General features: G+C 51.9%; 2 protein-coding genes across 9 annotated transcripts in view; both read right to left on the reverse strand.

Annotated features, from left to right (window-relative positions):
- Nucleotides 1-1,691: 1,691 nt before the first annotated feature.
- Nucleotides 1,692-17,093, reverse strand: MYOZ3 (myozenin 3). 4 transcript variants are annotated; one of them, XM_008517233.2, is made up of 8 exons: nt 16,739-17,093; nt 16,399-16,601; nt 14,974-15,035; nt 9,491-9,645; nt 8,505-8,558; nt 8,253-8,388; nt 7,639-7,801; nt 1,692-4,630 (listed from the first exon to the last, which is right to left on the reverse strand). In XM_008517233.2, the coding sequence occupies exons 3-8, from the start codon at nt 15,032-15,034 to the stop codon at nt 4,462-4,464; spliced, it is 738 nt and encodes a 245-aa protein (XP_008515455.1). In that variant the 5' UTR covers nt 15,035; nt 16,399-16,601; nt 16,739-17,093; the 3' UTR covers nt 1,692-4,461. The 4 variants fall into 4 exon arrangements, with proteins under 4 accessions (XP_008515455.1, XP_008515456.1, XP_008515457.1 ...); XM_008517234.2 differs by having other exon boundaries at nt 16,730-17,019; XM_008517235.2 differs by lacking the exon at nt 16,399-16,601 and having other exon boundaries at nt 16,739-17,031.
- A 1,438-nt stretch (nt 17,094-18,531) lies between these two features.
- Nucleotides 18,532-22,625, reverse strand: part of SYNPO (synaptopodin) — a 54,840-nt gene continuing 50,746 nt past the window's right edge. For all 5 annotated transcript variants that reach the window (XM_070569173.1, XM_070569174.1, XM_070569175.1 and 2 more), the window contains one exon: nt 18,532-21,335. In XM_070569173.1, the coding sequence (XP_070425274.1) occupies nt 20,643-21,335 (693 nt within the window). In that variant the 3' untranslated portion in view covers nt 18,532-20,642. The remainder of the gene's footprint in view (nt 21,336-22,625) is intronic.

Consider the following 22,625-nt stretch of genomic DNA (forward strand, 5'->3'; position numbering starts at 1 on the left):
GAAGGGGGGTATCTACATAAATTATTTGGAAGTCTTCTGTAAGGCAGGAAGATTTCTCGTTTCCCCCAATTTTTAATGTATTCAATCATTTATTTATATCACTGCAGATTCATGTATATTTACTTTATTCTTTGAGTTATAATCTCCTATTCTGGAGGTTGTCTTTTCACTCTTGATAGGGTCCTTTGATGCACAAAAGTTTTAAATTTTGTGTTCATTTTTTTAAAGTGTTTTATAGATAGTTGAAAAGAGAGTATTCTCTAATTTGGTGGTGGAGGAGTCTACATTTTCATTTTATTGTTCAAATTTTCTATATCCTTGTTCGTCCTTTGTCAATAATTGAAAGAATTGTGTTAAATCTTCCACTATGATTTTGGGTTTATCATTATGTAAGGATCTTTATCACAATAATGCTTTTTGGCAGAAAGTCTACTTTGTCTGATGTTAATATAGCTAGAACACATTTTTTTGGGATAGTACTTAACTGGCTTATAATTTCCCATTTCTTTACTTCTGTATCATATTTTTAGGAGTGCTGCTTGTGAATAGCACAGAGCTGGAATTGCTTTTTATCCGACCTGTGAGTCTCTATCTTCAAACTGGTGAGTCTTATTCATTTACATTTATTGTGATAATGGATATATTTAAATGTATTTATACCACTTCATTTTATGTGCCTTTGCTTCTTTTTCATCCTTCCTGCCACCTATTGAATTGATTTCTCTGCTCACCATTGCCTCTTAGATTCTATACTTTCTTTCTGGATCCTTCCCAAAGCATGTTCTTTTGTAATTCTTTCAGGGGTTAGTGGAAAACTCTCTTAATATTTGATTGTGTGAAAATTAATTTATTTTGCTCTCCCTTCTTGAAGATTTTTTAAATTATTGATGTCTTTCTAAGTGTTGTTCTTTTATAGATAATTTAACTTTTCTGTCTAGGTGCCTTTGAAATTTCTCTGTGACTTTGGAGTTCTGCAGTTAAATTAAATAAATCTGTGGATTGAATTTATCCTTCTCAGGACAGGGCGAAGATTATATGAAATTATGTCTTTTATCAAACCTGGAAAAGGTTTCGCTAGTCATTTTTAAACTGCTTCTGGAACTCCTATTATTACTGTTGGACGTTTTCATTTTATTCTCCATGTCTTTTAATTTCTCTCTCCTATTTTCCATCTCTTTAACTCTCTGTAATGCATTATGGGCACTTTTAGTTCACTAATTCTTTCGGTACATCTGATCTGCTATTAATATGTCCACTAAGTTTTTTAAAAGGAGGGATTGTTTTGGTAAAATATAACACACATACAGAAAAAGTGCATAAAACACAGATGTACAACTAAATTAAATATTTTTAACAATCGCCAAGGTCTGGAAACAGAAGGTTTCCAGCTTTCCTCAGAAGCATCTTGTATGTCCCTTCATAATCACAAACCTTTCTTTCCTCCCAAAGTTACCACTATCCTGACTTCTACATTAAACACTTCCTCGCAGTAAACATACAGCTGTATCTGCCTTCCTTTGCTTACCCTTCTGTTTCTGAGAGGCGTCTGTACTGGTGCCTGTAACTGTAGTGCTTTTATGTTCATTGCTGCTATATCTAATGTTGGGTTTTCCAATGCTTTAGCTATTCTCGGTCCTTTTCATTTCCATCTCACTGCATGATTTCATTTCTATAAAGAACAAAAACAGGCAAAAAGTATAGAGTTTTATATGAAGGGGTTATTAGGCCCCCAAATTACATGAAAGGTTAATGACCTGCTTTATCAGGACCCAAATTTTACTTGCTGTTGAATAAAGAAGGAAAATACAGAATAATACATATAATATGATCCCATTAAAACAGAGACATATCATTGTACCTATGCATCTACACACATGTACATATTTGCCTATTCAAACAATTCTAGAATTCTGGAAGGACCAAACTGTTACCAGTGGTTACCTCAGGTATGTGGGAATGGGGCAGAATGCAGGAGGGTGGGGAGGTCTGTGTGTGTGCATGGGAGGAGCTATGTGGGCAGATACTTTTACATGTTATGTCTTCCTTTATTTATGTATTTGTTTATCCATTTTTACAATAAGGATTCTTTTTTTTTTTTTTTTACAACATCAGCAAAAGTCACATTATTAGAAGAAAGGAAAAAGATTAGTTTTGGGATGCAGCAGGCTCCCCGCCAGGCTCTCCTCTTCTGTACCTGGTGGCTGTCATCACCCTCCAGAGCACAGCAGAGCCAACCCAAGGCAGGCCAAGTCCTCTCCTCTATGTTTCAGACACTTTAATGGTTGGTTTCCAGCTCACGAAAACATGGCTTTAAACAGCAGCCTCCAAATTCAAGACAATACATTGATTACAAGCAATTCTAAGCTGCTGACCTCTTGAGACTGTGTGGGGCACAGTGGAACCCCAAAGCCAAAGGAAAATGCAACCACTATCCCACGCACCCTGGGAGCCAGCTGGGTGCCTCACCTCATCTCCCAAGAGAAGGAGTCAGGGAGGAGGCAGAGGGAGGCGGAGGAAGGAGTAATTCATGTCCAAAGGGAGCCCTACAGGATCAGAAGCTTTCCTTCACGTCTCAGCTTTACTGACCCCCAGTGACATCCTGGCAGCCTGCTTCTCAAGCTGCATCCCCTGCAAGAACATCTTTCCAGTCAAGAGCAGTAGTTGCGTGAATTCTAACAGTGACTGAGCACTTACTGTGTCTGTGTCCATCACTGTGCTCACAGCCACTCTATACATGGGCTCCGACTCTTGTTCTCATCTTACACGTGGAGAAACAGAGGCCCACCCACGAGAAATGACCTACTCAAGTTCACACGGCTAGCAGTTAGAACCCATCCCATCCAGTCCGACTCCTCAGCCTGCCCTCTAACCTCTAAACTCTAAGGCAGGGCACCCTGATGAGGTGATTCCAGAGTGAGCGGGCATTGGCATGGCCACTCAGTGCAAGGAAAGGAGACAGCCACTGGAATCAGACAGATTCCCATTTGGCTCTGTTCCCAGACAAGTCACATGCCCCTTTTGAGCCTGGATCTCCATGTCTGTAAAATGGGACAATGCCTTTCTCTCAGGTTTGTACCGAAAATTAGAAACAGAACTTGTAGAGAAACTACTCCCAGCCCTAGCACTGAGGCATCTAGTAAAAAGCAGCCACTACCATCATCATCATCATCATCGTCGTCGTCATCATCGTCACCATCATCACCATCACCGTCACTTGAACTAAGAGCCATTCCTTTCTCTCCTCTTCCTAATGAGCTGGAGCAGAGCCCCGAGCTACTCCTGTGGGGACCAGGAGAAGATCCACCCAGGGGCCTGCTCAGCATTGTGAGCAGAAGGAGGTGAAAGAAGGAGTCCTTATAAGTGCCCTTTGCACTTTGCACCTGTCCTGGGAGGTGTGCAGAGGGGTGACCCCACTTTGCATCCCCATGGCCACCTCCCTAGTCCAGGCCTTGTTCCTTGAAGGCTTCCTGGCTTCCGGCCTTAGTCCCCTCCAATCTGTGCCTCACATGGCAACCTCCCTCCCCAGCTCAAGACCCTCCCCGACTTCCTTAGTATAGCACCCCGACTCTAGCCCTCTAAGGAGGCACTGACTCCTCTAACGTTGCCCTCACCCTTCTCCAGAACACCCTGCATCTATGACAATCCCGCACCTGTGCACGGGCTGGTCCACTTGCCGGGAACGCCCTCCCCATCACACCCTCTTCCCTTGATGGCCTCTCTCCTCCCCGGAGCTCCCACTCCCGTCCTCTGGGAAGCTTCCCAGAATCCCACCCCACACCCAGGGTGAGAGGCCCCCTGCTCGGCCTCGCGGGGCCTTGTTCCTCAACTGTCAGCACGCTTCAGGGAAAAATTAAGATGATTTACTGCTTTACAAGTCTGTCTTTCCCTCCTCTAGGCCAGGGCCTGGCTTATTCACCACACGCACTCCCTGGGGCTGGCACAGTGTCTAGCACACAGTAGGTGTTTTGTAAATGTTTACAGCATGAATAGATAAAGCCAACTGCATCTCAGAAAAAGGAAAAACTTTCTCATTATCAGAGTTATTCACAGGCAAATGGCAACTAGTGAGCGCCCCGTGATTGGGGAGTGTACGCTGGAGGGCAGGAGCAGGGAGGAGTGGAGGCAGGAGGTGCATTCGTTGGTGGTTGGCATTCCTAAAGACACAAACCAGGGACACTGGAATCACCTGGGAGTACTAGTTACTAGTGGAGACTGCCCCACTCCGGGGTCTCTGATGCTGCAAGTCTGGGGCAGGACAGAAATTTGTGTTAAAAATAACATCCCCAGGTAATTTTGAAGCACACCACATTTGGGGACTAGTGAACTTTGTGACCTTTGAGGCCGCTTGCAATGGGTTTTGTATGTGAAGGCCCTTCGTAAACTGTGAAGTGCTGTCCATGAGTCTTGGCTCCAGATGTTACCCAAACTCCGAGACTGGGGAATTGAAGATTCAGGCTGGGGCTACAGATCCTCGGACTCCGGGAGGTTGCGGACCCAGCCCTGGGCCACTCTGTTGAAGCTGGGCCTCAGGCGGAGGAGTTCCAAGCCGCTGGTGAGCTCTGGGATGAAGGAGGTGCCTGCCCTGGGCACGGCCTCCCCCACCAGGGGTCCTCCAAAGGGCACCGGGGTCCTGGGGAGAGAAGAGCAGCAGGAGGGGTGGGCTGTGTGTGAAGGAGATGGCAAAACACTGACACCTGGGTCACCATGCCGGGCCCCCTCCCTGCCTCTCTCTAGGCCTCAGTTTCCCCTCCTATACAGCAAGGTTTTGTACTGTCTCTAGAAGGTTTTTTCAGTCTGCCCATTCCCAAGTCTGGCCCTGGTTGGGGTGGCTTATTCTTGGGAATAGAAGTGAAGTTTTCCGAGTTAGGATTGGCTTGTCCCAGGCACAGCTCTAGGCTCCCCTTAAGTGAGCCCCAGAAGGGACCAGAGTAGGAATAGGGTTTCCTCCCTCGTTCTGTCTCCCCTCAGAACAAGATACCCACAAACTGGGGAGAGAAGGGAGGATTCGAAAGAGCACTGAGAATCAGGAGGACGCAGATTACAGCAGAGACACGCCACTTCTCACCCGTAAGACTGACAAGAAGAAATAATTTGGTAATGGGGCAAAGTTGGTGAGGTAGGGGTCGGGGGACAAAGTTTCACTCCTAGACTGCTGTTTGGAGGGTAAATTGATGCTGCAACCTCGGAGGATAATTTGGCAGGATCTTCTTAACTTGAAAACGTGCAACCTCTGTAAACCAGCAACTCCACCTACAAGCATGTGGCTTAGGGGAGCACAAGCATAGATGACGAGGGAGCAGAGATAAGCACTGACTAGTGACAAGCCAGAAGCAACCACCCGCCCACCAGCAGAGGAATGGACAAGACAAGTGTAGAATCTCCACACGACAGAATACTATACAGCAGCTTAAAAGGAAAGACGGGGTCTGTATGGATGAAGTAGGGTAGAATCAAAAGCATAATGTTGAGTGAAGAAAGCAAGCGAGTTACAAATGAAATACAAAGTATTAAAGCGCCCACACACACAGAGCAATGCGTGGCCCCTGGGGGACGTAGCCGCCTGTAGACAATGTTCTGAGAATCTACACACCCACCTGACAACACGTTACCTTTGGGAAGGGAACTGGGATGGAGGATGGTGAACACAGGAGCCCTACCTTTATCTGCAGTTACGTAGGTTTTTTTTCCCCCCAAAAGAGAATATAGGGATGTGGTTTTTAAACTGTTTTTCAATTTTAAGAAAAATAAAAAGGCTTTCTCCTGTAGTGTCTTCCCCACAGCCTGGGACCAATAGGAAGAGGGCAGTGCTTGCCCCCGGGTGGAAAGGCAAACCTTGGGCCAGGGCCTGGGCTCCAGCCAGGACAGCGTTTCTGCCTGGACCACCCCAGCTGTGGCAGCAACAGCCAGGCCCCGCGAGAACAGCTGGGCAGCGTCCAAGCAGAGAAGGCCTCACAGCTGGGCGCTGACTGAGAGCCCAGAGCCCTGGATTCTGAGCACAGCTCGGCCACCAGCACTGCTGTTCCTCCTCTCTGTGCCTTATTTGGTCCTTCCGTCCCGGAAGGGGTCTGGGCTCAGGGTTCCCCAAGACTCTTCCTCTGCTGGTGGGAACGTGCCTCAGACTGTCGTCCCTGAGGTGTGAGATGGATGGGGCTGCCACCTGAGCCGCCCAGCCTGGAAGCTGGCTGCCAGGACTGAATGTCTGCTGAGGGTTGTAAATAGCTGGGCAGGCAAGGCCTGAGGGCCCCAGGAGGAGAGAGGGGACAGTCCCACCTGGCGGGAGGCCCCAAACCGTCTGCCAGGGGCTTGTGGCTCACACAATGCCTGTTGGGCCCAGTCTCCTGTCATGGCCCTCCCGGGCTAGTCAGCTGCTCGAGGGCGGTCACACGCCTCCTGAGCTGTCTCTTCTCAAGGCCGGTCACCTCCAGTCCCTTCAGCCCCTCCTCACAGGCCCAGCCAGGCCCTGGTGACCACTCATCTGTCTCTGTCAGACAGACACGGTCTCCACGTGTGGGCTGAGCAGGTGCCAGACGAGCTGGACTGTGGCCTCCTCTCCGGGGGGCCCTCGTCTCTCTCAGTTAGTGCAGCCCAAGCCAGAGGAGCATTTTTCAGAAATCGCGTCAGACTGAGGAAGCCAACTGCAGCCGAAATGCAGCCCTCAGCCCAAGGCCTTCGTCCAGTGCCAAGCTCCTGTCTTGACTCCCGTGATTTTTCAGGCCCCCTTGGGCAGAATGTTAAATTTATCCCTTTCAAGTTCTCCCCTGTTAACTTTTCCAACCATCACTTCAGCCTGTAAATAGTAATAATAGTAACAATGTTTATTGAGAGCTTATTACTTGCCATAAACTTTGCCTATGGTTCTCACGCCATCCTCACAACAATCTTATGAAGTAGGTACTGTAATAGTCTCATTTTACAGATGAGGAAAGGGAGGCTCAGAGAGGTCAAGTCACCTGCCCAAGGTCACACAGCCAAGTGTGGAGTCTGCATTTAAGCCCATGTTGAGGAACTAACCAGTACAAGCCACGCCTCTGTGGCTCTCATCTCTGATGTCTAATGTTTCACTGCCACTCCCCACTGTGGGGCAGCCTCAAATCCACTTTCCAGGCCTCTTCCACACCATCAATGAAGGTGAGGACAAGGCTGAGCTGGTCTAGGACTGGCAAGATGTGGGCCCACCTCCCAGGGAAGGATGTGCACCTAGATGTCCATCAAAGAGGGGGCACACAGCAGTGATGGAGAACATGAAACTGGGCTCCAGAGACAAACCCAGGCCGACCCAGACTTGGACCCCAGCCCTGCCGCTGCTTCCCTACTTTGTGAGTTTGGGCAGGCCTTTGGCAGTCCTGAGCCAGTCTCTTCCCGAACAGAATAGGAAAGATTGTAGCACCCGCCCCACCCGGTCGGGGGAGGATCCAACAAGACGTGCGACGCGTTCGCGCATTCATTCCCTGGACGTTCCCTCAGCACCTACGCCGCGAAGAGGCAGGGGGTCTACTGAGTTCTAGCAAGAGCTCAGTGCACGCGCATGAAGCCTTAGCTAGAGCCCGCGCAGAAAGGGCCCCGGGCAGTCAGCTCCCGCTGCGCGGGTGACCGGCTCCCGCACCCTCCAGGTCCCTCCCCAGCTGCCCGCCGCCTTACTTGTTGAAATTCCGATACTCGGCCGGGCTAGGGGTGTGACTTCGGCCGTCGCTCTGGTAGTCCCGGTAGCTGATGAACTCCTGCCACGGGCAGCGGTAGCCCTTGGGGATGGCCGTGTGGTTGAACTTCTCGGGCGGGACGCTCTTCAGGGGCTCCGCGTAGCCTGGGGGTGGAGCAGGGCGCGTGGGAGGCGGGCGGGGAGGGGACGCCTGGGTTCCTTCCTCCCTCGGCCCCCACCCCCACGCCCACCCAGTGGATACAGAGGACGGAAGACCGGAGCTGGGAAAGAGGAGTGGGGGAGGAGGGGTGTGACGCCAAAGTTGCTCCAGCAAAGGGGACCCTTCGCCATCCCTGGAAACAGGAGGACTGGAGCCGGGGAATCGCGAGTTGGGGCGCAGATTCTAGTGCTGGCTCCGATTCTGGCTCGCTGTGTGACCTTGGGCACGTTGCTGCGCCTCTCTGGGTTTGGTCTGTAGAGGGGTGTGGGTGTGGGTGTGGGTGTGTGTGTGTCGGGAAGGAGGTGGACTAGACGTTCTCTGGGGTCTCTTCCTGCCCCACGGTGGCGCACGCTCCTGTCCCCTTGCTCTGGTCCCGGGACCCAGGAGACCGCTCACCTGGCGCCAGGGCGCTGGGGCTGCGGGCGCTCTTTGCCCCGGAGGCTGCGGGCTGCGCGTCCTCGGGGCCCCCGGGCGAGGCCGGGAAGATGTGGAGCTCCGAGCGGTAGTTCTGCCCCTCGGGGCCGTTGGTGACCTGGGCACAGGGGCGGGCGCTCAGCGGCGGCGGCCTGTAGCCTTCCAGCCGCCGGGCACCCACCCCCGGTCCCCAGCCGCAAGCCGCCTCGCCTGTGGGGTCCCCTGCGCGCTCACCGTCCCGGGCTCTGCTGCTCCAGGCACCTTCCCCTTGGCGCTTCCGGCCACGGTCTGTGGGGAAAATAAGCCGCAGGAGGGCTCAGCGGGGAAAGGGACCAGGGTCTCCCTCCAAGAAAATAAAAGGGCGTGGCCTAATCCTAACGCCCACCTCCCCGGGGATGGGGGCGCCGGGTGCCCAGCGCCTGGACAGAGAAATGCTCTGCGTCTTAGTTGCTATTATAATATTGACAGATATTGTATTTTGCACAGATACTTGACTTCCCTGAGCCTCAGTTTCCTCCTCTGTAAAATGGAGGTGATGACGATAACTCACTCTGTGAGCATTAAGTGAGATGATAGATGCAAAGCCGCTAGCTAGCACCGTCCTGGGCACAAAGGGAGGCAGGTGTTTGTCGTCTTTATCATTCGGCCACATGACTCCTCTCAGCCGCTCCCTGTCTAGTCCAGAAACTAAGCAGCATCTGGATGGAATGTGCGGGAGTTCCTTAGAAGTACCTGAAACTGCCTCCTGCCTCTTTGCAGCCTGAGGATGAACAGCTCTCGCCTCCTTTCTCTACCAGCAGACTGTGCCGTGGCCTTTTCCTTCTTCCAGTGGGAAGAAGAGAAAAAGGCATTCTGCATTTTCCACCTTAGATCAAGCTCAAGTCTAACCTAAATCCGGCTTGCTGTAAATTCAGCCCAGAGCACATGACTATGCTTCAGCCCTTTTTATAGGAGCCAGAGTCCTTCACTCCACAGCTCCTCCTGCCCATGCCACTTCATGTTTCACATCTGGGGAGACGCCTAAAGAGGTAACCCTTTTCTAGGATCACCCGGCAGGGCGGGGCTCAGTCCGATGGGAACATCACAGTCTTCCCCAGCTGGAGCTTGAGGGACTCCCCAGGGGCCAGAGGTCCTCCCCTGGCTCACTGTTGGGCTTTAGACTAACCACTGGCTCTCTCTGGGCCTCAGTTTCCCTGTGAGCACAGTGGGGGCTTACTCACCGCCCGCTGGCTGGCTGCAAACTCAAAGGTGAATTTCTGCACGCGGCGCTGCCTCTTCTGGAAGAGGAGGGATCCCCGGTTGTTGCGGAGCGACAGCTCTTCCATCATCAGGTCCTGGGGCACGCTCAGCTTCTTGCCCAGGTCCAGCACAGGGACTGCCAGGAGAGGCCAGAGGCAGCTCTTACTACCAAACCCGCAGGCTTCCTAGGCTGCCGCCTCTCAGGAGGCCTCCTCAGCACACTGTCCATTGTGTGTGAGAAACCTGGTTTCTCCCCACACTTACCGACACTGAGAGTCATCATTCAGCCGAATCTTTGCCCACCTGATGGGCAGAAATGACACCTCAGAGTTTAACTTGCATGTGTTTGACACTCAGTGAGACTGAGCCCCATTTCAGACGTTCTTTGGCCATTTGTATTTATTCCGTGAATTTCCTGTGCAGCTCTTTGCCCATAGTGGTGGAAGTAGTGAGAAATGATCAGATTCTAGATATCCCTTAAAGGTCAGCCATGGGTATGGGCTAGGAGAGAGAGAGGGTGGGAGTCTACGGAGAGGCTCTGGCCTGAGCCACTGGAAGGATGGAGCCACCTCCTGAGGTGGGGACGGCTGGAGGAGGAGAAGGTGCGGGAAAGATCGAGTTCAGTTTTAGACTCGAGGTCTTTTCAATTCAAAATAGCCTCTTATTATTATAAGAATAGCACATATGTGCATTGAAGAAAGTTAGAAAATACAGATAGAAGAGAAAAAGAAAAGAATTGCCTCCCACCCAGAGATTGCCACTATTAACACTTTCAGGTAAATCATTTCATACTTTTTCAATGACTATATATTCCTATATGAGTTTTTAACCAAAATGGAATCATAGTATCATGCTTTATAACTTGCTTTTATCAATTAAAGGTCTCTACCCTTCCAAGTGAATAAATTTTGTTTTATATAATGCCCAGTCCATGTTCAACTCTCCTAATGGTCTCCAAAATTGGGCATATAAGATTTGAAGAGCTGTGTAGACACTCAAATGTGAGAAGGGAGCTGAATGTGTGGGTCCAGTGTTCATGGGAGAAAACTAACCTGGAGATAAAAACTGGAACAGTGTGAGCTTACAAATGGTATTTGTTGTTGTTGTTTTTCAGTGAAGACCATTAAGTTTATTTCTTTTCTCATAGTTAGGACTAGTTATTATTGCCATGTAGACGGTTTCCAGGGCTGATAACTGTCCTTAGTAGTTCCGGGGCCCATCCATATCCTTTTTGCTTTCCCCACTGGTGAAATGCACACTTTTATATTTTCCTAACAAGGGAAGCCTTTAAAGGAGTGACAGAATGGTGAGGAGGTTGGTAGGAAAGGGACATGTCTGGACAGCACCACCAAAGGGGTCCCTCTCTGAGCTCAGATGCACAGAGCTCTGAAAATGGTGCTCCCATCAGCGAACAAACATGCGTGTTACTTCACTAGCTCTATAAATGGTGTTTTGAGTGGCAAGCTGGATGAGATCACCAAGGATATGAGAATGGATAAAGAGATCCGAAGTCAGCCCCGGGGCTTCCAACATTTAGATGAGGAGATGTGGAACCAGCAGCCCTGGAGCCTGGAAGGGGCACCCAATGAGGTAGGAGGAAATCTAGAAACCAAATGCTGAAAGTGGTCGGGAAGATGGAGTGACCAGCGAGGCAAATGCCGCTGATATGTGAAGCAAGATGAAGGCTGAAAATTGGCCATTATTTGGTAACCTGGGGTTATTATTGGTAATTGCACAAAGGCAGTTTCTGTGGAGTATTTGGGTGTGACAGCCTTACTGGAAACGGTTCAAGAGAAGATGGACAGAGGAAAAGCTTAACCACACCACGAGGAAGCAATGAGCCAAACCCAGGATGTGGGACATTCGACAGCGCAACTAGCCTGGTTTCTTCAAAGGAGTGAATGACCCAGAAAAAAAAGAAGGGGAGTGTTTAGATTAAAGGAGATTCGAGAGACATAGCCACCAAATAAAAACAATGGCCCTTTTTTGGATCCTCATTAAAACAAATGAAAATTGGAGAAGGTGGACTATGGGACTAGTTATTTGATAATCTTAAATCAACATTGCTAGTTTTTTCAGTGTGCCAATATCTTCATGGCATGTAAGGACACGTCCTTTTATTATTTTTGATGGATTCTGAAGTATTTGGGGTTTGCTTAGGATTCCAGGAATAAAAAGGGGGATTTGCACTCTCTACTTTTGTGTGTGTTTGGGGATTGGCTTAATAAAATCTTAAAAAGAAAGAAAGAAAAAGAGGAAGAAAGTATAGACAACTGCTTTGAGAAGTTATGCTCTACAGGACCATGGCTGGAGGCAGCTGTGGAATCAAGAGGGGTTTGTTTGTTTTTAAAGAGGGAGAAATAACACGCGTGCTTGTCAGCTGATGGGAAAACTTGACAATGCAGGAGAGAGCGGGGAGAGTTACCGAAGGAATGCCCTTGAGCAGGAGGGAGGGCGGGGAGGGTGTCCGGTGCCCAGTTAGGAGGGTTGGCTTCAGACAGGCACAAGGAGAGTTCATCGACCACGTCAGGAAGGAGAACTGAGGACATGGACACAGATGCAAGCACGTGGACAGATGTGGAGGAGGGAGCTGCACAAGTTCTCTTCTGGTTACTTCCCTTCTCTCAGTGAAATAAGAAGCGAGGTCATTAGCTAAGAATGAAGATGGGGGAGGAGGTAGTGGAGGTTTGAGGAGAGAGGCTGCTAAAGTTGTCTACAAGAGTGGGATGGAGAAGAGAAGAAGAGAGAAGGGCCAGGGACGTGGACTCGGCCGTCGGGTAGCACTGAGGACCCTGCAGGCGCAGTGACTCACTGCCTTCGGTGGAATCCTAAACAACCTTTTAAAAAAGAAGGTTGACGTTTTTTTCACTCATTCAGCAAACATCGAGAGAATAACTTCTACATGTTAGGAATAGAAAGAAACCCACTGTGGGTTAAGAGGGAAAAAACTAAGTTTCATAAGAATCTGTATTCTAAGATCCCACTCACATATTTAAAAAACTAAGTGTGTGTTTATGCACGCCCTGGAGAGTCTGCAAGGAGGCGTGCCAAATGTTAGCAGCGCCTACTTATGGCACGTAGGGAGGATGAGCGAGGGCTTGAAATTGTTCGCACTGTTGGTTTTTTTTTTTAACAAGAAAATGTACTGCATACTTAAAAACATGAAAGACTACACCTAGAGATCTAATAAAAAGTCCCCAGCATCATATTCTCAGATACTATCCAGATGAACCGAGCTCGATTTTTAAAAAGCTATGGATAAACCTATTGGACTAAGCAATTCTATTTCTAGGCATTCATCCTTGGGGAGAAAAGTTGAATAAACATGCCCGAAGATCTACGTTACAAGGGTGTTTCTTGCGGTGAGGTTTCAAATTGTGAAACTGGGGCTCAGTCTTGCAGTAGATGCTGCCCAGCGGCCCTTTATCAGTGGCTGGCAGTTCTCAACCGCCACCTTCTGCAGAGGACCGTCCAGGCAAATGGAAGCACCACGGCCCCCTTGCTGAAGATGGGACGAATTCTGTGGAGCCGTTCATGCTCTGCAGCACCATCCGCCACAGGGTCTGAGTGAACCCTGGCTGTGGCGGAGCCCACATCCTTGCTTAGCAATTCCCCTGCCCTAGCCTGCTTCGTCTCCTCCCTTCTCCTGAGAGCGCGACCTCAGTAAGTCACTTGCTGAAGAATCCTCAGGCTCTGCTCCTAAGGGTCCCAACCCAGGACGAGCCTTCAGGACCACGACTCGGGGGGGGTGTGTGTGTGTGTATACAAATGCGTATAACATATTATATGCTGGGGGTGCGGGGGGAGGGGTGGCAGAGAGATAAATCATTCTAGGCTGGAAATAAGTCCGTGGTGTGCCACTAATGGGAAAAAAGCTTCAGCTGAAGAACACAGTGTATAGTATTTAGCCCATGTGTGCATGTGTTTATATAAATACGTTTATATATGAACAGAAGAAGGATTTACACAAATATGTTAACAGTGGTTATCTCCAGATGGTTCCATTATGAGGAACTTTCGCTTTCAAAGTCATTCATGTCTGTTTAGTCTGAATGTTTTATAAAATGGATGTATTATTTGTATAGCCATATAGGAAAGGAGCAGCTCTGGAGACAGAGATCTGGAGTCAAATTTCAGCTCTACCACCTGCTGGATGTGTGACCACCTAGATCCCTGAGCCTCAGTTTTCTCATCTGCAAAATAGGGATAATAATCTCTAACTTACAGAGTTGTCATGAGGGTTGTATAACACAAAGCATAAAAGCTCTTAGCACAGTATCTGACACATAATAAGCACATGACAATGGCGTTTTCATTATTATTACTTTACCATGGCTGTCTTTTGGTGGTGAGACCATGAGATCTTTTTTTCTACCTTCCTTTAGTTTCAGAAGTGTCTTTAATTAATACCTTAGCAAAAGTCAACTATAAATTTCCAGTCTGGCATAAATGATGTGTGTCTATATTTGGAGGTCTGTAATTAATTAATTCCTTAAGAGAAAAGAGAATGCACTGCCTGCATCTTCTAGTTAGAGCATCAATACCTCCCAAAGCTTGCATACTTCAGCACACACCATTGTGGAATAAAAAAAGAAACCTGGCACCAAGAAAAGGAGCCAAGAATACACAAAATAGGTTAAAAGGACAATTGACATCTAAAGTCATGCCATGTGATGAAACACTTCTCAGAACTCTGAAGGAGGAAATCTGCAGCAGAGCCCTGCGACGAGGCTTTCTCAGAGCTGCTCACTGTCCGCCCACATCGGAATCACCTGCACGTGTCTACAGGCTGGGAATCTGTATTTTTAACTAACACCACCAGTCACATGATTCACATGAAAGTTTGAGAATCCTGACTTGGTTGAATCCCTTTTTAAAATACTTGAAATGGTCTAGAGTAGGCCAAATAAACAGACCCCAAAATTACACCAAGAGTTCTTACAAAGTTGATAAACATGTATTTTAGACGATTTATTCATTGGCTGAGTCGGCTTTTAAGTGAAACGGCTGGAGTCAGATTGGGCAGCCTGCTCTGGCCACCCTGCCCACTCTCCCCTCGCCCGGTCTCCAGCCATGGGGCTGGGCTGCCCTGGGTGTCCTGAGGCCTGGGTGAGACCCACAGTTACAATAAGCAAGGGCAAGTGCCTGGGGAGCTTGGGGCCACAGGTAGGGCTAGATCCAGGACCAGGCTGGATCATGATCCTCAAGGACTTAGCTGGACCCAGGCCCTAGTCGAGGGCACTCCACCTCAGTTCCCGAGTCTGTGGACATCAGAGCAAGGCCCCTCCCAATGCTTCGGGAAGCTTCCCAGCCCAGGCCGCAGATTCCACCGGCACTCCCTCAGGGCTAGCCTGGAACTCACATCTGTTTGCCCAGGCCTGGGGCCAGCAGGCCTGAGTGGCCAGAGTCCAGGATGAAGAAAGGATGGGGTCTGAGGAACTCACGAGGGCTGGGTCTGTCCTACCTGGTCCAGCGAGGTCCTCCATGGCAGCCATCACGGGCCCCTTCTGCTCCTTGGGGATCATCCTGTGGAGGAGAGACTCCCACAAATGGACCAGGCCGCCTCCATCCCTTGCCAGACCTCCTCCCAGGCCCTGGTCCACCCAGTCCCAGCTCTGACCAGCCTTGGCCCAGCCCGAAGTCTCAAGCAAGGGCTGTCTGAGCTGGAAAGGCGTTTGGGGTCTCTTTGAGGTCCAAGGAGGATGAGGGAGACGCCACAGGTCACACAGACCTGCTTCCATGTTGCTAGGGAAGTGCTCTCGCATCAGGAGGTGGTCTCTGGGGCATTAGGGGTGGGGGCAAATGACTATCGTCATTTGCTGACACAGGTGAACTCTGATCAGAGGCTGAAAGAGGTTGGAGGTTTATGTCGGGGGAAGAGGAGTATGGGTGGTTAGGCTGGGGCTACACTGGTGTCTGCAAGGCTGGTTCTTCCCTCTGTCCCCAGTACTTGGCCCTGAGGCTTGAGGGCACAGGCTGGCCCAAGAAAGCTGAGAGAACACCACCCCTCTTCCGGGGCCCCCGTCCCTCGGCTAACTAGCATGGCGCTCTGTTCTCCCTTGCCCCTTCTCCCCCTCCTCCTCCAGCCCCCCATTTGCCTTTCATGGCACTTTCCAGGAATCTAGGTGGAGATTTACAGATAAAATGAGGTCCAGAGCCCCAGAGAACCCTGCAGCCCTGAGTCTGGATTCCCGAACTTGCCCCCAGGAGAGAAGGCAGAGCCCTTGAGCCCCCGCAGGCTGCTGGCCCCTGTGCCCCTCTGCTTTGCTTCCAGGTTGTTCCATATTCCTTCCTTTAGAAACACAATCCGCCTTCCTCTGTCCCCACCTCAAGCAGCTCCCCAGCTCTGTGCCTCGATTCTCCCTTCGGTAACATAAGGAAGTTGGGCTAGATTGTGGGGATCCATGGATGGGCTTCAAGGCCGCCACAAACCCCCTAAAACTGTATGCAAACGTGAGCATGCCTGCATGCATTTGAGGTGAGGATCCCAGAGACTGAGAATACTCCGACCGTAAACACTTAGGATTCCACAGTCCACGGGTCTGTCTCTTGATAACATTCCCCCCCCACAGAAATTCACAGGCATTGGGAAGGACCTCATGTTACAGACTGGGACCCTGCTTCCCTCCACTGCCTAAAGAGCTGGGAGTCCTGAGCTGGGCCATTACCCACCTTGAATCCTAGCCACCCCCTCCCCATTTAACCGAGAGTAACCTAGAGCTTAGACTCCCTCCCTTCCCGACTCAGGACTCAGGCTTCCATGCGGCCCCACACTCCCCACGCCCTCTGCAGGGCCTTTCCTCTGCTTGGGGGCAAGGGGCTCTGGGAGTCAGCTCATCTCCTCTGCCCACTCCCCACAGCTCCTTGAGCTCCCCTAGGATCCTGGTACCTGAGAGACAGGACCACAGTAAACAGGAGGCAGGATCAGACCCTCAGGATTAACACCTCTGTTGGGAAGCTGAGAGTTGAGTCAGCGGCTGCGGCCCCGCCGGTGGTCTGTGGTCAGCAAGTAGGCTGTGCCCTGCAGCCAGCTCTGGCCTCAGCTGACGAGAATCGTTCCTGCCTTGTCGTGGCTCACAGCCTTATTTCGGGCTGCAACAGGATACAGGGACAGATGCTAAAAGCACCAGGCCCCCCGGGAAGACAGGTGGGCCGGCAGCAGGCCCTTGCAGACAGACGGTCTTGCACACACATGTACACACACGTACATAGGCACACACCAAAGTCACCTGGAAATGCTGAGAGTCAGTCACCAGTCACTCGAGCTTGCTCATCGCGTCCTCAGTGCCTAGAATGGGGCCTGATGGGAACTCAGTAGATATTTGTTTAATTAATGAATGGAGGGATGAATGAATGAATTGTCCCCCAATATCTTTGCTTGACTTATTCCTTCCTTCTTTCCTGTCTTCTTTTCTTCTTTCTGCCTCCTTCCTTCCTTCTTCTCTCCCTCCCTCCCTCCACCTTCTCACATTCTTTGAGCCTCTCTCTATGGACTGAAAATAAATAAGACAGCTCTGCCCTCAAGGAGCTCAGCCAGGCCGAGTCAGACCCGTAAACAAGCCTTTGCGACGCACCATGGGAAATGCTCCAGGAGCACCAAGGGGAGAGTGCTGCCAGCTTGGCTGGGGGAGGCTTCCCAGAGGAGGAGACATTTGAGCTGGGCCTTGAAGGCTGAGTGGGAGTTCACCGGGCATTGCAGGCAAAGGCCACGTCATGTGTAAGGATGTTAGGGGGTCGATAAGTAGAGCCAGACCCGGGAGGGTGGGGCAGTGCTGAGAGATGAGGCCAGGCAGGTGGGCAGGAGCCAGACCATAGCAGGCTTTTCAAAAGGCAAGCGCGCCTTATAGAGGACGGTCATTGAAGAGTTTAAAGTGGGGGAATGGAGTGGTCAGATGGGCATTTTCCAGAGATATCTCTGGTGGCCGCATGGAAAATGGGTTGAGGGAGCGAGACTGGAGCAGGAGGATTTCACTGTGGTCAGGTGAGATGGGGGGTGGCTGGACTGGGGCAGTGCCAGAGGGCATGGAGAGGAGGGGAGGGACTCGAGGAGCATTTGGGGAATCACCAGGTCCTGATGAGAGGCTGGTGTGGGAGGTGATGAAAGGGCCACTCCCATTTCTGGCCGAGTGACTAAGGAGGGTAACAGGGGAGGAGCAGATGGGGGGAAGTCCAGATATTGAGTTCGGTTTGGGGTGAACTTGGTTTGAGGGGCTCAGGGACTGGGATCACAGTGGGCAGGGGGACACTGCGCTCAGGAGAGGTCATGGCTGAAGATGAAGATTGGGTCAGAGGCACACCAACCGCTCCCAGGGAAATGTGGGACAAGCAAGGATGCGCTGGGTCCAGGGTGGGGAGCACCTGTACCTGTGTGCCGGGACACACTGTCCAAGGGCATATTTCTGACACGCTCTTAGGAAGAAGCCTGGACTCTGCTGTGGACTGCCTGAGCTCAGCTTCCTCTGCCCAGTCTCTGCTGGGTCTGAGCTTCTAGACAGGAAGATGACAGATGTTCCCAGAACAGTCTTGGCCTCACCTGGGACTGGGGCCACAATCCCTTTCTCTGGGCAAAGGACGCCCCCATTAGGAGAGGACCATTCCTGATGGTCTGGGTCCTGAGCTCACTAGGGTTGCCTAGACTCCTGCCTGGAGCCCCCATTTACATGAGGAAGCAGCCCCAGAGCCCTGGGCCCTGCCCCGGCTTGGCCCTGCCCACTCCGGTGACAAGGGGCAATACCGCCCTGAGACATCACCTAGCCCAGCTCACTCATCACACATATAGGAAAGCTAAGGCCTGGAGAAGGAGTGGGTTTATCCAGGGTCACCCAGCTAGGAGACAACAGGACCAGGACTTCAACCCAGGGACTTCTATGGCCCAGAGTTCTTCCGTTGTTCCCAAGCTTCCACCCCACATGTATCAAACATTCTTATCAACCCAGAGCTGTTCTTATCTACCCATGGACTGTTCCACGGTTGGGGAGAAAGGAGGGGCTTTAGACACAGCAGAAAATAACACAGGAGGCAGTAGGATGCAGGAAGCATTTATTGAGGGCCAGAGCTGAATTCTACAGGAGGCAAGAGGCAGGACACAGGCAATTTCTAGTGGGTTAGAGGAGAGGAAAAAGGCAGTGACAGGGAGAGAACAGGCAGACAGAACTGCAGCTTCCCAAGGCTGCCTCCTGCTGGCTCTTTGGGGAAATGCAGGTAGAAGTGGATTTTTCTATGCAACTGCATCAGCTAGTAGCCTGATAGTGTTTCTTCTCTGAAAGAGGCCCTTAGCCCCAGTCTCCCATGCTACAAGGGACCCTGAAGCAGGTGAGCACTTTGGTAAATGTGGTCACTCATCATGAACCAAATAGGAGCACCCTCTCATCTTTTCAACAGGGCCTGTGTTCCCAATCCTTAGGCCCTAGGAACCCTCTGGGATCACTCTTTTATTCCAAAGCACCCCCCCCCCATCCCCCAACTATCTCCCATCCTGACCCCAACTTTCCCTAGCCTCACTTAGGGGTTCCAGGTCTAACATCACCCTGACAGGTGGGTAAGTCTACCCCAACGCCAAATCACACTCTGTCCCTCACCTTTAGCAACATCCTGGTATCCTTCCACCTACATGCCTTTGATCCTGAGCCAATTTCTTCCCCCTCCCTCACTTCCCTGTTGTAGTTATTCTGAAGCTGAGATTCTGAACCTCTAGAGGGCACCACCAACCAACTCCGGAAATTATAGAACTCAGCCCCATTCCTCCCCCTGTCCCTCCTGGGGATTAGAATCAGAGCCACCAAGGTTTAAAGGACAGGCTAGGGCCTGTAGTCAGACTCCCCAAGGTCACTGGGCACCAGGCACTAGCTAGGCCAGAGTGCGATGGGGCAGAACAGTGCCCACTCATCTGGGCATGATATGGATGCGAGGGCCTGAAACTGAAGCACGGGCTACTTCCTACAGAACCAGAGACACGGGCAGACTCTGGTCTAACCCCTCACTCACCCACCCAAGCTCATCTGCCCCTGAATTCTGCCCAGCCAATCCTCCAACACTACTCTCCCTCTCTTCCTAATACCGCGGAATGTATTTCAGGACTGGAAGAGCCCCCAGAGGGCATCTGAGCTAATCCATTCCCTACTAAAATCTCCTCTGTGCATCCTGGCCACTGCTGGCATACCTCCCACAACAAGGAACTCTGCCTCTCCCTTCCGAATGGGCAACCAAACTCAGGGCCATCAGCTGAAGCCACAGGATAGCAGGTAGCTCCATATCAATTCTTCTCTCCCCGCTCAGCTTTGAGCCCAGAACCTGCCATGAAAGGGCCCAGAAGGGATAGATGGGTTGGAGGCACCCATAGCATTCCTGGAGGCCCAAGTCCTGGGCAGAGGGGAAATCACCACCTTGCAGCAATCTTCTCCGGCTGCAGATAAGAGGCCCTGGGCAGTCTGAGGTGGGGTGGACAAAAGCAAGAGAGGGATCTGGAAGGAGGAATTTTCCTGCCTCTTCCCTCCAGAGGGGCCAGCGGGGCACCTTGAGCTGGCCGGGGAGACCTCTCTAAAGGTCACCATGGTAAAAATAGAGCTTGTCTGGGAAGGGATGGAAAACAGCTGCTCCTGCTTGGGACTTGGTGCCAGGGAGGCAAATGGTCAAGCCAGGGCCTGGACAGGGAACTTAGGCCTGAGATCTTCTGAACGCACCTCTCATTTGCCAGACTCCAAAGAGCAGAGCCAGCAAGGGAGGGAGGAGCATGGCAGCCGGGAATGCAGCAAGTCGCGGGGTCCATGTACACAGCGCCCTCTTCCAAGGCACCTAGTGTGTGTGCATGTGTATTGATGGGAGGGGGAATTTAGGCGTTTGGAGATTGCTTTGGCCAAAGCCCCATTAAACAGATGGGAAAGCTGAGGGTCAGACAGAGGAAGGGTCTTGCCCAGGGTCACAAAACGACTGAATGATAGAGTGAGGGCTAGAACCCAAGCCTGAATCACGACCCCACCCCACGCCCAGAGCTCTCCTCCCCTGACCCCTTATCTCTGGCGCTGTCCAAAGAGGCCAGACCCACTGGGGACGTGGCGCTGGGATCTACCACGCCCGATGACTCTTCTTCGGGCTTGGCCCTCCCAGGGTGGGAACGGGGTCGGGGCGGGGGAGGCTTTAGGAGCTGCAGGAGGCCTCGGTGGGGAGGCTGCCACGCTTAAGCCTTAGGCTGCCGTTCCACCCGCGGGGACAGATGTTGTAGCCCAGGATGCCCGGAGACTTGGCCCCGGAGTCCTCGGAGTCGAGGGACACGTCGGAGTCCGTGGGCGAGCGGCGGTAGGGGAAGGGCCTGGACGGCGCGGGCAGAGGGCTCCGGGGGCTGGTGCAGGGCGCGGGCCCGGGCGGCAGCGGGCTCCGCGGGATCGGGGCGAAAGTGGCCCCGGTGCCGACGGCTGGGCCGGGGCGGGAGGGCTGCGGCGAGCGCATGCGCGGCGGCGGCGGCGGCGGCGGCGGCGGCGGCGGCGCCCCGGGCGGGGAGAAGGGCCGCAGGCTCTCGGCGCCCGCCGGCCGCGGGGAGGCGCTCTTGCGCCGGGCCGCGTTGATGATGTTTCGCGCCAGGAGCGCCTGAAGTTGGCGGCTGGGGGGCCGCACGTCGGTCTCAGGTCGCAGCGGGGAGACCGAGCGCTCGCTCCACGAGGGGGACATGGGCGGCGGCGGCGGCGGCGGCGGCGGCAGCGGCGGGGGGCTGCTCATGCTGCTCCCGCGGCTCCGCTCCCACGGCCCCGGGCTCACCCAGCCGTCCAGGCTGCTGGGGGGCCGGGACGCGCCAGGCGTCCAGGGCGGGGAGGTGGGCAGGCTCTCCTGGCGGTCCTGGGGAGAGAGCAGAGAGGGTGGGGGCAGGCGTTAGTGCTCGGGTCCTCTATACCCGGTTTCGGAAGGGACCGAGGCTGATGTGTCCACTGTACAGAGTCGGGAAGCCAGCAACCCCAGTCAGGTGGTGCCTGTGCCCCAACTGTCAGCCCAGATGCTTGGGAAAGCCCGCGCCGCCTGCCCTGCGCCTTAACAGCGAGGCAGAGAGATGCCCAGTGGTTAAGAAGGCTCGCTTCGGAGACAGACTCCTTTACTTACAGAACTCGGGCAAGTTGCTTCAGCAACAGAAGCACCCCAAAGTCTCTGGGCTTACTTTCCTCCTCTGTAAAATGGGGGTATAATATCAGCACGTACCCTAGAGGGTTGCTGGGAGGATTAAATGAGATAGCTCATGTAAATAAGATTACTACATCTGTTAGAAGATGCCCTGGAAGAGAGTAAGCGCTCAATAGATGTTAGTGACCATAGAGAAATATGGGCAGGAGATACGTGAAACTAACCAAAGTGGTTCCCTGTTGAGAAATGGGGTGAACAGGGCAGGGTACATGGCCATAGGAGTGGGAATAAGGCTTTTAATGTATTACTTTGTGTATAGTTTAGATTTTTGAGCTATATGGATGTATCATCTATTCAAAAATTTTAAAAATAGTGATCGTTATTATTAAGGTTGGACTTGGGGAATGGCTCTCTCAGCCCCACCCCCTTGCCATGTTGCCATGGTCACCTCCTAATTTTTCCTTGGAGCCTTGAGCAGGGAGGAAGGTCCCACTGACAGATGGAAACACGAAAGGAAGAGGGGTCATTCCTCCCTAGGCAGCACTCCCCTCACTGGACTTCTTGCCAGCATTGGGTGGGGGGTGTGGATTCGCTGAGGTCAAGTTGGTGAACCTCTTTGAGGTTCTAAGGCACAGGTCTGCTATTATCCCATCATACCTGTTTCCTACTAATTTAGGGACTTTCCAGTCTGCAAGGTTCAGTCTCATCCTGCATCTCTCATGAGCTCCCCACAACAGACCGGTGAGGTGGCTGACATCAGCACACCGTTTTACAACGATGAAAATGGAGTCCGGAGGTGTAGATACCTATCTGGTGTGTTCTGCCCCACCGGGAGGTGTGTGCGTGTGTGACTATGGTGTGACTAAGGCGGGACCAGGCTTCTGCAGTGAGAACTGGTTTGAAAGTGCAAGGAACCCACGCCCAGCCTGTATCTGCTAAACATGCCATCCAATCAGAGTCCAGCAACAAACCAGTCCACTCAGCCTTCAGTCCGATCCAAGTGCACCAGCGGTC

The sequence above is a fragment of the Equus przewalskii genome, chromosome 13, assembly GCF_037783145.1.
Source record: "Equus przewalskii isolate Varuska chromosome 13, EquPr2, whole genome shotgun sequence".
NCBI lineage: Eukaryota > Metazoa > Chordata > Mammalia > Perissodactyla > Equidae > Equus > Equus przewalskii.